General features: G+C 37.9%; 1 protein-coding gene across 9 annotated transcripts in view; it reads left to right on the top strand.

Moving 5' to 3' along the window:
• LOC145988548 (uncharacterized) overlaps positions 1–13,567 on the top strand; it is a 133,440-nt gene that overhangs the window by 88,980 nt on the left and 30,893 nt on the right. For all 9 annotated transcript variants that reach the window (XM_083123478.1, XM_083123477.1, XM_083123474.1 and 6 more), the window contains 2 exons: positions 12,005–12,145; positions 12,600–12,764. In XM_083123478.1, coding sequence (XP_082979604.1) covers positions 12,005–12,145; positions 12,600–12,764 — 306 coding nt within the window. The remainder of the gene's footprint in view (positions 1–12,004; positions 12,146–12,599; positions 12,765–13,567) is intronic.

Here is a 13,567-nt window from a genome sequence, read left to right as displayed (position 1 = left end):
TGTCACATGACAATCTTGCAGTATTAGGTTTTGCACAGCATCAATGTTTTCTTGAACAACAACTGATTTTGGACGACCTTCGCGAATCTCGTCGGTGAGCGAATGGCGGCCACGATTAAATTCGTTACACAAGCATTTCACAGTGGCAAAGGATGGGGCTTCATCGCCAAATGTGGAAGTAAGTTGATCGATGCACTCTTGTCTTGATAATCCACGTCGAAAATGTTCACGAGTTAATTCTATTTTATTGTTGTCGCGCAATCTCCAAGGCAACATAAACAACACAAATCAAGCTATTGACAAAACATTTGAAGTATGTTATGGTCAATAATGCTAGACGATTCCGTGCAAACGTTAAATCGCGCCTAACTTCAATCAGTGTTGCCAAGGCTCAAAATATAAATAGTGGCCCTCGTAGCATGAAGAATGCTTTTTTGTTTGCTAATTTATGTGTGCTGCATATTTTAATTTGGGACTTGGTGGTATTATTTAATATTGGCATGTTATTGGTGTTATGAGAGAACTACAAGGTTCGTTCAATATATAACTGGAAATATGTTGTAACAAATATTTATTACCAAGCACCAAAAGAACTACAGTACTATGTTTCAACATAGTCCCCACCTAGTTCAATGCACCTATGCCAGCACTTGAGAAAGGGCACAATTTCACAGGGAAAGGAAACTTTTGGATGCATGCACCGCTGACTGGACTTCGTCGTCATTCTGGAACCTCGATCCACTTAGTGCATCTTTCAGTGGGCCAAAGGTCTGGAAATGTGAAGGTGCGAGATAGGCAGATGTGGAGAGTGGAGTAAGCACTCAAACTTTTGGTCCTCGATGGTAGACAATGTGACATTGGCAGTGTGTGGTCTCGCATTGTCATAGAGCAAAAGCACAGCAGTGGACACCAGACCGCTTCATCTCTGCAGAATGGCTGGTTTCAATTTTTTTTGCGGAAAAGGTTGGAGTAGGTGGTACTGTTTACATTATGACCTCTGGGCATGTAATGTTCAAGAATTGTCCCCTTGTGATCCCAAAACAAAGTTAACATGACCTTTCCTGCAGTGACGAGAGTGACCGCTATGCAGAGAATCTTCAACACTGGTTATGCCCTGTTTGAAGTTCTCAGCCCACTTGTACACTTGTGATAGACTCATACTGTTGTCACCGTACTGAACTGTCATGCGGCGATGAATTTCTATCGGTTTCATGCCTTCACTCAACAAAAACCTCATGACACTTCGCTGCTCCAGCTTGGAGCACTCCTGTAAGGCTGCCGCCACTCTGTATAACTGTTTCCCAGCATCCCGTGTATGAGGCAGGCGTGCCAGCCCCAGCTATGAATAGCTTACAGATGCCTTCACAAAATAACAAACGTATAACAATCACAGTCGTATTTTAGATATTTTATACTGCTTTTCCGGTTATTTATTCAATGTACCTTGTACTTTAGTTCTGTGTACATTAGTAATATGAGTTGAACCTTTCCTGGTAGTGGTTGGTGTGTCTATGACCTCGTGAGCCCTTAAAAAGAATCCAAGCTGTTAAGGTCACCTCCTCCTCTGGCCATCTTGTATGGGTCATTTATTTATTACCCTCCCCATTTGCAATGACCCACCTGCATGTTCTAACAACAATACACCAGCTCAGTTCGGCAGCTACGCTTGTAAAGTGCACTGTTAAGATGAAGGCAAGCTCTGAAAATAATACGTGTTGTATTATGCTGAATGTACGTATGAAGAAGAAAGGAAAGGTGCCAGAAGGGCAGATAGATAATTCTGGAAGGAAACAGTAAATGCTAACCACACACAATGAAAATTTCTATATGTTGCTGCTGTTCACTGGAGGGACAAAACATTGTACTGCACTGTAACCAAATGATGGGAGAAGATTGCAACAGGCCTTGGAAAAAAAAGGCACTTTCACTTTTCAAGGGGATCGAAGGAGTGGGTATAAGGTATTTGTTTCCGAGTGGGTAGGTTGAGCCTGGATACCATGGTAGCATACATAACTGGTGTTTAGTAGACGTGTTGGTTGATGAAGATACAAGAAAGAAACACCCATTGCACCATGTCATGAAGGCACATATGGAATGCGGATCTAGGGTACCACACATTCTCAATCTCTGACATTTTTGGAGATATTGTGACCGGCACTATGCTCCACCCACTTTTAACCCCGCCTGCCTGCAAAGTTGACCCCAGGTATACATTTATTTGAGGCTGGGTGAACCCCAGAGTCACATTATACAGGGACAAGGCTTGAAAAAATTAACTGCACCACCACAGCCCCATACATGCACGCACGCACCCACACACACAAAATAAATATGCTTATGTATAATATGCGTTACCAGTTAGAAAATGGTTACAACTTTCGAGTATGGTGCAAACAGTTTCAGTACCAGTCATCATCATTATTCTTTGCCATTTCCTATCTCTGGCTGGGTTGGCATAGAAGTCGAGCCTCTCCTTTTTTTTTCTTGTCTTCCACCACTCCTCTCTTTCCACGGTGTTTCACTCTTGTCCTCTTCTCCTAACATTCTCCACTATCTGCTCTTTCCACTGACACTCAGTACCAGTGTCGGTGCATAATTATGAGGGGAGATGAGGAGCTACTTGGAAAATAGTAGCAGCTATAAAACCAAGTAACAGCCGCTAATGGACTTTCTTAGGGCTGAACTGATACCGATAATTATTGTCACCCAATACCAGTGCTTAAAAATTACAAGGATTAAAAATTGATCAAAATGTCGATTAATATGCAAGTATTCTACTGCAATTACAAGCATCAATTTACTATGCTTTTGTCGCACTACGATGCCAGGGGTCCCGGGTTCGAATCCGGCCTGGGCATGGTTATTTGTGAGTGTCCATTCATCAATTTCATCATATCATTACTATACCCATCTTTGCAAATTAGCCAAAGGTGGCACAAAAAGCGATGTAAAATAAAACAAATTAAATTAAATTAAATTTAACCATTCTTTTTCTTTAATATTCAAGAATTACAATGGGACATTAAAATAGCTGCTGTTAATCACAAAATCATCCATTCTACACAATACTGATGTAAAATAAATTTAAACTTCAAATCTTGCATAATTTCCATAATTAGACTCCATGAAAGTGTTGTATGATACTTTTGTGAACCCCATAAAATCCCAAACTCGGGAAAAGTACTGGTCAATATTGGTGAGTAAATTCCAACTTATAGTTTCAAATACCAATATATTGGTTTTGGCCGCTCAGTTAAAAGCTAACTGGTACCACATAGTTGTTTTTTTTTAAATTATAATAATAATACAGTTACAACTGCTGCAGAGGAAATTCTCATAACTTTTAAAGTCTCTTCATGTGGGGGCTAGTGGTTTATCCAGAATTTTCCATCGGGGAGGGGGGGGGGAGTTCATATTTAGGGGTTTGAAAGGGTATATTTAGAGCCAAAATGATTATAAATTGGTCATTATTATATACTTTAGCTGCATGTTGAGGATATTGGGGGGGGGAGGATTTGTTTTGGAGATGTTGGGTATATGTGGATATATCACTGCATAGGGCCACATCATGCCACTATATAAGCATAAAATCGAAATTAGTTCATTTACTTACGTAAAGTGAGTATAGTTGTCGTAGACGACATTTCGGTGGCAACTGCTCCCTTCTTCAGGTCATGATCCTTTCTAAATGACGAAGCTTTACGTATGCATGTAATAGCCGACTTCATGGCCTGAAGAAGGGTGCAGTTGCCACCGAAACGTCGTCTACGACAACTATATACTCACTTTATGTAAGTAAATTAACTAATTTCGATTTTATGCTTATATATGATAGTGAGTAAGTCGCTCGGAACCAAAAAATGAAATCATGCCAGTAGGTGGAGCCAGTGTTCCATGTAAAAATATGTATTTTTTTTTTATAGTATCTAGCGTAAGATTGAAGGTGTGGAGTATGCAGAAGAAATTGTGATACTATTGTTCAAGGGAGGGAGGGAAACGACTGAAAAATAGTTGAGGCAATACCGATGATACAACCAGTACTGGCAGATACTTTACCAGAGTTGAGATGTGCTGGAAATTATGCAAAATAGGCAAATTTCAATAATTTTGTACTACATGTTTGTCTTGCCTATCAGAGAACAGGTGCACAAGAGGAAACCCAACACCCATAAAAATAAAACTTTAAAAAAGTTTTGGGTGTCATCTGTTTCATCTTGTGCTCCTGCTCTGGCAGGCAAGACCAACATGTTCTGCTCAGAATGCAGTGTTAGAAGCTATTTTCGTGGATTCTGTGCTAATAATATGTGGGATTCATAGATTCAGCGATGAATCTAATATTTTTATTATTTCGTGTGTGAATAACCTACTCATATTCTATAACTTATAACTAGGGAATGGAACTTTGTGCTAAAAAACTTGGAAATATTTTTTTTGTGTGTCATAAATGTTGAAAATATGTGATAAAAACAGGAAAATATGTGACAAAAATAAAAACCATTTGGTAACAAAAACAAAATATTACATGCATTTTTAACACCTGAAATTAGTTTCTAAATGCTTACCTCTTAGTGAGCTATTTTTTTAGAAAAGTTGCAGTGGATCACCATAGTTTTTTCCAAATTGTCCATTGTAAATCTGTGACGATTATCTCTAAAAAGCATCTTATATTGTGAGAAAGATCGCTCCACGTCACAAGAAACAATTCTTGCATATTTGAAGCACGAAATGTCACTAACGCTGAAGTTTTCCAAAGCTTCCTCTTCCTCTACTTCACCTTCCAAAACACGTGCAATTTGGTACAAAGTTTGAAAACCTTGGTTTTTCCGAAAAATTTCTGTATTTTTAAACATTAGCACTTGTGCGTTACATCCAGTGGGGGTAATTTTTTCCCCCAATAGGATTGTAGGCGAGGCACCAGAAGTCTGCCAGCGAGCGTGTTCAAAGACATAACAAACCTAGCACTCTCGATATGAAAGAGGTGCGGAGACTAAACATTTTTCCTTTGAGGATTTCGAGGTAGCTGAAGTCAATGGGCGATTTTATGTATTTAAAATGAAAATTTGCAAAATATGTATTTACATTCAGAAAACTGGAAAATGTGTTTTTATGTAAAATAAAATTTGCTGTGTTGACATATATCAGATCAGATCAGAATTTTGGCAAAAACGAGAGGGTCTATCTTATCGCAGAAAAAAAAAATATTTACCTGAAGTTCCGTTCCCTACTTATAACTATCCTGAATTACTAAATTCCTGCAATATTGGTATCATTATTAGCAGGAATTTTCATATGTGGCATTAGCTCATAATGCAAGGTAAAGTTAGTAAATAGGTCACAAAATGATATGGAGGAAACTAATAATGTTAGTTACTAGTTTCAAAAGATTGCAGTAGATGGCAGAGAAATTCAGCTTGATGCTCAGATAGCAGATGCCAAATATCCAGTGCAGTATCAAATGCTGACCATGTTTAAGGAATGTACAACCACATAGCAAAGGATATTCGTAAAGGAATGTTGCTTCCTGTTGATGGTGAGAATGAAGTATTTGTCATGAAAAGCGGTCCTCTAAAACTCACTGCGGAAGTTATTGTTGCAAATGACAAATTTGACTCTGACAACAAACTTCTATGCTGTGGGTATTGGGTCATGGATAAAGCATGAGATAAATGCATTAATAACAGCAGGAATTGAGAAAGAAGGGGATGTGTAAATGTAATAATGAATTGTTTTGAAGTTTGAATTTCACTTTTTTATGTGACCTATTTATTGACTTCCCTTCATAGCATCACGTCAGCAATAATTTAAAATGCCGAAAGGGAAAAAAAAAATTGATCAGCTTTTGTGCACAACATAAGCTGCACCCTCCAATTTGTCAGAGAAACAAACCAAGCCTAACTCACTCTACAACATAAAATTGTCAGGATTGGAACTGAGAACACATTTAACTTTTGCCTACCAACTGTTTTCTTTTGTGTTCATTTTTCATATTAAAAACAAAATATTATTTTCGCACAATTTTTCTCTAGCAATGTAGTATGAAGTATTTTGAATGGACATTCTCAGCCTTTTTACATTATTTTGAAAGTATTAATGTTGATAGTTTAACTGTTTCAATAAGTGTTTCACCATTACATTTATTGTTACTAAAATCTATCGTTACACTAAACAAAAAAACAAGGCATAACAGCCCTTTGAGAGTCTTGATTGGTGAAGCAACTTTTCATTGTGTGACATGTGGTCAGCAACTTATTGTCTTGTTTCCTGGGGCCACTTAATTTCTCTTTGCAAGTAGCCCTATATTGTCCTCATGATGCTATGTCAACACCAACATGCTTGAATCTCCCACCAGTGAAAAAATTTGACCGCTTTGCTCTTTCTAACAGCATTTCAATATTGCAAATGCTCTTAAATAATTCTAACCTAATAATTCTGTGAATGTTAATGACAGTGTTAATTCAACACTGTCCATTGTCTAGTGCTTTTACCCATACTTATTCGAACACTGTTTCTAGCACATCTATGATGCCAGGGGTCCTGGGTACGAATCCCAGCCTGAGCATGGATGTTTGTGAGTGTCCATCAATTTCATCACATGATCACTCATCCCCATCCTCGCAAATTAGCCAAAAGTGAAGTAAAATAAAGCAAATCAATCAATCAATGAATCGAACACTTGTTTCGAGATACTAACCTGTGTGAATGGCATTGTTGAATATTCACTAAAATCCTGACAGACTTTTTAAAGCAATTATCCTAAAATGCATTCAAATACAATACCAATCCAATCTGATTCATCACCTGGTGTGAGCATCTTTGGTGCTTGTGAGATACTGCTTTGCACAGTAACCGAAGGTTACATGAAACTGTCCCACATCCCAATTCCACGACTCAAGTTTTCTACAGGCAGCTTGGGAAAAAAGAGGAATGGGTTCAGTTGTGTGTGCATGTGCATGGTCACATCATTTACCTTCTCGTCTCAAGGAGCAGAACGCTGTTTGGAGGAGAAAGAAATTAACTGCATCATGCTGCCAAGCCTTCTGTAAGTGCATATTTTCTGTCCCAGTGAGGATAAAAAATTAATGAAGGCTGTGCATTCAAAAGCATTTTGTGAACAAACATTAATTGTTTGGTAACAAACGCAGAGCTCACAAGCACCCAAAGGCAGGATTACACTTGACAGTGTTGTCACAGGGAAGTCGATGTTACTCGTCCAGCATTCACTTCATAACTAAGGTTGCAGGTCCACCAGGATCCATGCCCACAAAGATGATTGGCACAAATAAAGAGCACTCAAGGTCATCTGCCAGTTGGAGTGGTGTTCATTATAAACATTACTCCCACAGTCAATTAGAGGCATTCCCTGATGCACACATGTTTTCACAGTCACATGTTCTGTTGATGGACAGTGGGAGTACTAGGAACAAGCATGGGTTTCGGAGCATTAAACCATGCCCATACCAGGAAACGGGTGGGACCAATGTTTTGGAAGTTTATTTTTAAAAGTAACACGATTATAGTTACAAGTAGCATTTTTTACACAAGTAGGTCAGTTTTTATAATTGTGTGGCCATTTTTGAAGTTTTTAATTTTTTTTCTTTTTAAGAATTTTCAAGCTATTAATGTTTAAGCCCTACTTAAGAATGTTGCCAGCTTATTAGCCAAACATGTTAGGTGGCAGACTTTTGATGGTGCTGCATCCCCCTTTGGATGCCCTTGAAGATAATATTCATGTTGTTCTTACTGCACATGTGACAGTTATTCAAAACTCATTAAGAAGCTGCACTAGATTGGTTGATTTATCAAACCAAGCCTCTGGTATTCCTAAACCTTAAGGCTTTTTGCTGCAGAAGCCCAAGCTTTTTGTCCTTATTGTGGACAAGATGAATCCACACTTTCAGGTTCAACTTCGTCGTGGCTTTGTTAGAAGTCTCTTACCATCAGGCTTCCCAACATCATGCATTTGTATTAGGTTAATCATGATGAAGTAAAGAAGGCATCCACAGCCTTCACTGAAGATATCATGTCATTATTCAGTTATATTGACTGAGGAAAATCTGGAGAATCGCACAGGGTATAAATTGTTTGTGTTTCAATTAGCCTGTAGGACATCATCTGCCACTTGGGTGGTCTGGGTTCGATTTTCAGGATGGGAAATCTTAGGTGAGAATTGTTCCAGCATTGTTCCTGCAGAAGCAGCTCCTCAAGCTCAAAGCCTCAAATTGATAGGCACTTGAGGGAAAAGGCAGTCAGACTACCGTGCTCATCACATCACTGGCAAGAATTGATTTGATTTTTGCTATTTAGAGTTGTTTTCGTTCACATTTAGCTAATTGAGATAATGAGGATGAGTGATGATGAAAGTGATGAAGGGACACTAACAAAGAACACCCATGTTCAGGCTGGAATCCCTGGCATCATAGTTTTCTTTGCTAACCACTCTGCCAGGGAGATTGTGCCAAGAATTCAAGACTGGGACCATACCTTCTGTATACCTACGTCGCATGGTGCTATTATAGAGGAAAGCGTTAATTCTTTAGAACAATTCAATATCACTTCCAACCAAGGTTGGCATGTTTATGACTCAACGGAGTATAAAGTGTGGTGCTGATAGCACCATCTTCACTGTGGCCAGGTTCAAGAGGGTTGAACTATGAATACTCGTGGAACTTTTTTTTTTACCTTGAATTGGCTAAACTCTTTTATGTGCTGGCTCTTCCAATGCAATTCACATGCATCATTCTCAACAAATGTGAGCAGAGAAAATTATATATTTCAAAGTAACCATAAAACACTTTTTCAACTGAATAGGTGTGTCCTTACAAAAACATCCCTATTTTGTACATAACTCTTTGATAATTTGTTACCGTTTGCCTTGTAATCTAGGTGTTCCAGATTAGGATCATCTCACTTTAAACTTCAAACTCTAAACTGTAGAGTGGACTTGGGACAATACGAAACAAAAATACCTTTTACTGATTATTGTGTTCACTCGAAGTGTAGTTTTTATTAATGTTCATAGTTGTATAATGAACATGCTTTACTAGAATATCTGCAATAACCCTGTCTCTTAGTTACTCCTTCTTCCAACATGGTTCCATGTAATTAGTAAATTACTCTTTAGTACAAATATGATTAAAACTTGCTTCTTATGTAAATGTTTATTAATTCTGTGGTACTTATGAAAATATAGTCTATTCATCTGTTGATTTTGGAGATTCACTTTCACCATTCCCAAACCCTGCGTCAAGTTGGAGAATATATATTTTCAATCGAGAATTAATAAATATTGCATGTTTAATTAGTGCAGGGATGGAAAATGGTCAGTGAAAGTAAAATTTTCCATCGTGGTCTGTAATTTGTCAGGTTTTTTTCAAGTCAGCAGTCGGAATTATTTATTTTTTATTACATTTTGTGATATGTACAATGAATTCCCAGTTGACAAATTTTATTTTTCTCTTCTATTAAAGGTGGGTATTCTTTTTAATATTTCGAAACTTAGTAATACTAATAACTAGAGCCCAGATTTCCATGCACAAACAAACAGCAAAATATGCACGAAAAATATAAAAAATATGCACTAAGATATGCATGAACAATATACAATTAATTTTTTTTTTCAAACATCTTACCTTAATGACCTCTGTTGCAATGAACTATGAACGTCTTCCTTAGGTTTTCTTCTGTGAACCCTCTGCGTTTATAAGTGAGAGACATTTTGTAGATCGAGAAGTTCCTTTCTACATCAGCAGAAGTCACTGGTGCATGTGAGAAACACCAAACTTCCTCCTGTGTAAGGTCCTCTTCCAAGTCCACATTTTCACCATTCATTACATTTGCAATGTCTCGGATTGTTCTGTGCTTTGTGATTTTTGTCTAATACTTGGCGAAGTTTGTCTGATGCTATTTTGGCAACACCTTGAATTTCACTGGACAAAGTTTGCGATACTTTGCCCAACAAGGACAGTGATTGCTGCAAAGGATTATTACGGGACTCTAACTGTGTAATAATTGCAGGTATACTCGAGAAGTAGTTGTGTATGTACTTAATTTCATACTCAATGCCACTTCTAGAGAAACATTTCTGTAACACACAAATAGTGGCTGTCTTTTCTGGTTTTAGTGAGTCTATGACTGCCTTCACTTCATTGACATTTTCTGCATAATACGACAGCTTCTAGCCACGAGCCCCATTGTGTTAATGCCAGTTGCGGAGGTAACTGAACATTTTTCGCCAGTTCGCGAAAGAGACGTACTCGCGAAGGAGCTATCACAAATACTTTCTTTACATTTGATACAAGTGCGTCTACTTCCGGGTATTGGTATCTGATTATTTCTGCTATGCGATGAAGACTGTGTGAAAGACAAGTCAGATGGACTAATTTAGGATACAACACTTCCAAACCAGATGCTGCTTTGACAATGTACGGGGCGAGGCCACTTCAGTAACAAACAGTAGCACATTGTCATACTGGATGTGATCTGGCCACAACAAAGTTAACGAATTGTTAAGGAATTTGGCAGTCGTGGAATGATTCACTTGCTCAACCACCTTAATATTCAGTAAGTAGGGTTTACCACTCTCCTTCATTGCACCAACAACAGCATTGCAAACACAACGTCCTGCCACGTCAATAGCCTCATCGATAGACACCCCTATTTTCTCGTGCTTCAACGCTTCCCAAATTTCTCCCATGACCTCATTAAAACAAACAGGCACATTGTTTTTACGTAGCGTTGATTCATCTGGCACCTTCTTTCCCCTGTACTTTTTAAGGAAACCTCGTAGATTGGCATTGTTCAGTTTCCACAAAGGAATATTAGCACTCACAAACACAGAACACAGATCTACATAGAATGTATCACTTACTGTGAATTCAGATGTTGAATTAGTGGACGAGGTAGTAAGCAGTTGTTGTTTACTGCGCGATCTTGTCTGAAGGGCTTCCCTGTGTCTTGCTGTATTGACATGTTGAGTAACTTGAAATTTCTTCTCTGCTGAAACTCTTTTTTCGCACACCACACAGAACAAAACTGACCCATCTTCTGTAAATTCACTACTTTCAAATTCTTGTACGTATTTACGCAACAATACCGCCTTACTTGATTTTTCAGGTGGGATGTTTAACAGAACACAAAATAACACTTAAATGTTCTTGAACTCCTTTGATACTGACAGCAGAAACCCTTTCCGCATAGTTGCCAAATTGCGAGAAAGGCTTCGCGCTAGTTGACAGTTGTAAAAGCATCAGAAGGTGCTAGATCTCTGTTGTTTAAAAAGCGCTATGTAAAATGTTAAAACAAAAACTTAAAAAATTATAGTGTATATTGTATATTAAATTGGTATGTTCACCATTCGGTTATCGCCATGCAGTCGAAAGTGAATTTACCAACAATTGTGGGTGACAAACTCAACGCTATTTTCTCTTGATAGACTATGAAATATGCTAGTATGTAGCAATAAAATTCGAAATATGCCTTATCCTGCAAAGTTTAAGAAATATGCATGCAAAACAAAATTCACTCAAAATATGCACTTATATGCGCTATCATATGCATCTCAAAAGACACTTTACAAGTTCGTCGGAAAGAAAAAAATATTTTTCATACGTTTTTGCATGCTACATGTAACATGCATTTTGCATATAAATCTGGGCTCTACTGCTAACTATTATAGTACTGAAAAGTAGCTAAGTTCAAAAAGCATATCTTTATCTTTGGTTTTCTGTATTTGCTGAAATATTTCATTACAGGTTGTGGGCAATGTTTTCTAACAATATTATGTGGACATACCAGCTTTACTTACAGTGTTTTAATCTTGATTATTTGTGGTAAAATTATGAAAACATCATCTTATCATAAGGATTAGTTGTATGTTGCAAAAGTGTACGATGGTACTTTTACTTTAAAAGTACTTATTAATCATCAGGGTATAGTCAGATTTTTTTCAGTTTGACTAGTTTTCATCCCTGTTAGCATATCTGAAAGGAATTTTTCCCCTTTGCAGGAGGCATTGCGAGAGAAGGAGCAGTACATAGACCAGCTTCTGAAGGAGAGGGACTTGGAGCGAGCGGAGGTAACGAGAGCAGCCAATCAGGCAGATGTTGCAGAGCAGAGGCTGGCCACTGAGAAGCAGGAACACGAGCAGGTTGGTCTCCTTATTTTATGCCTGGCTGTAGAAATTCAGAGTTTTGCCACATTATAATCAGGGCTGTGTGAGTACAGATTTGAGTCTATAATCACTGATACTTTTCTGGAGTTCACAAAGGGGCCTTGTGACATTTTCACACATAGGTTGCTGTGTGAAACTGAATATTGCTGAATCTACTAGTGGAAAATTCCTACATGTTTGGATGATTTTAGTATTGATACCATATTGTTTCCTATTTTTTAGACCTATTTATTCAGCAGTGTAATTTGGATGTTAAGTTATTTTGTACCTGAAATAACAAAAGCTTTTTTCAATTAAAAAAATGGTTGTGGTTTTGGATGATTGTGTTGGCCTGAAAGGGAAAATGTAATTTCGTGCAGCCAAAATGATTTGTCTCGAAAGAACCCAACATACTTTTGTTACTTACGTGTTTCTCATGTATACTTGACAGTACCATGAAGAAATGGAGGCCACTTTGCACGACCTTCGGGAGCATGAGATGCAGTTACAGAAGGAGCGAGAGTTCCTCATGTCTCAGCTGGAAGAGGAGAAGAGGAAGTTGGAAGACCTTCAGTTCAGGTTGGAGGAGGAAATGATCATCAAAGGAGAACTGGAGGTGAGTGCATTGAAGTAGAAAATCATTAGGTGATAGATCAGGGAATTCATTCAGTAGTATGTTAATGGTTGTGATGTTGGTTGAATAATGAATCACACTGGCCTACTTCTACATATCACAAGAGACATTATGCATTGTGTGAAGCATGATACACACCTGTATACTAAAAATTAGGGATGGGACCGATTAATCGGTACTCTATCGGTATCGGCCGATATAGGCATATTGGTGTATCGGTAAATTTTATATCTGTACTTTATCGGTATCGGCCCATCCCAACTAAAAATTGAAATTATGTATCATTTAGTTGTTCTGCTACAGAGTTGAAAGTGTAAACACGGATAATTTAATATCCAAATGTTTGTAAAATGAGGAGAAAAGTGAAAGAAACATTAAAAAGTAGTATTTCCCCCCTGAAAATTGAATATACTTTTAATTCATATTCATTTCAATAAGTTATTAAATAGAATGTAATAAGCAGTTCCCAGAGTTAATAAAATAAGCATTGGGTAACCAAATGAGAATCAAGCCCCGATCCTATGGCACATGAAACTGATACAATATACCATTTGACCACCGGGCCACTAAACTTTGAAGTGCCTTTTCCTGTAAATGGCTGGCTAGTGCATGCTAGTACCGTGGCATCCTACCCCTACACTAAGTTCCATCACAAACTCAATTTTCTAAGGCATGCCCTCTCCTTGTCAGATGAAAGGAATGTGTGTTCTACCAAAAGGCAACAACAAGAAGTGTGTATATCTGCCTGTAACAAGTAAAAATAATAATTTTGTGTTCCTCTCCAT

Source organism: Lepisma saccharinum, chromosome 6 (genome assembly GCF_977018435.1).
Source record: "Lepisma saccharinum chromosome 6, izLepSacc3.1, whole genome shotgun sequence".
Lineage (NCBI taxonomy): Eukaryota > Metazoa > Arthropoda > Insecta > Zygentoma > Lepismatidae > Lepisma > Lepisma saccharinum.
The sequence above is the reverse complement of the archived record's forward strand: the minus strand, read 5'-3'. Positions and strand labels throughout refer to the sequence as shown.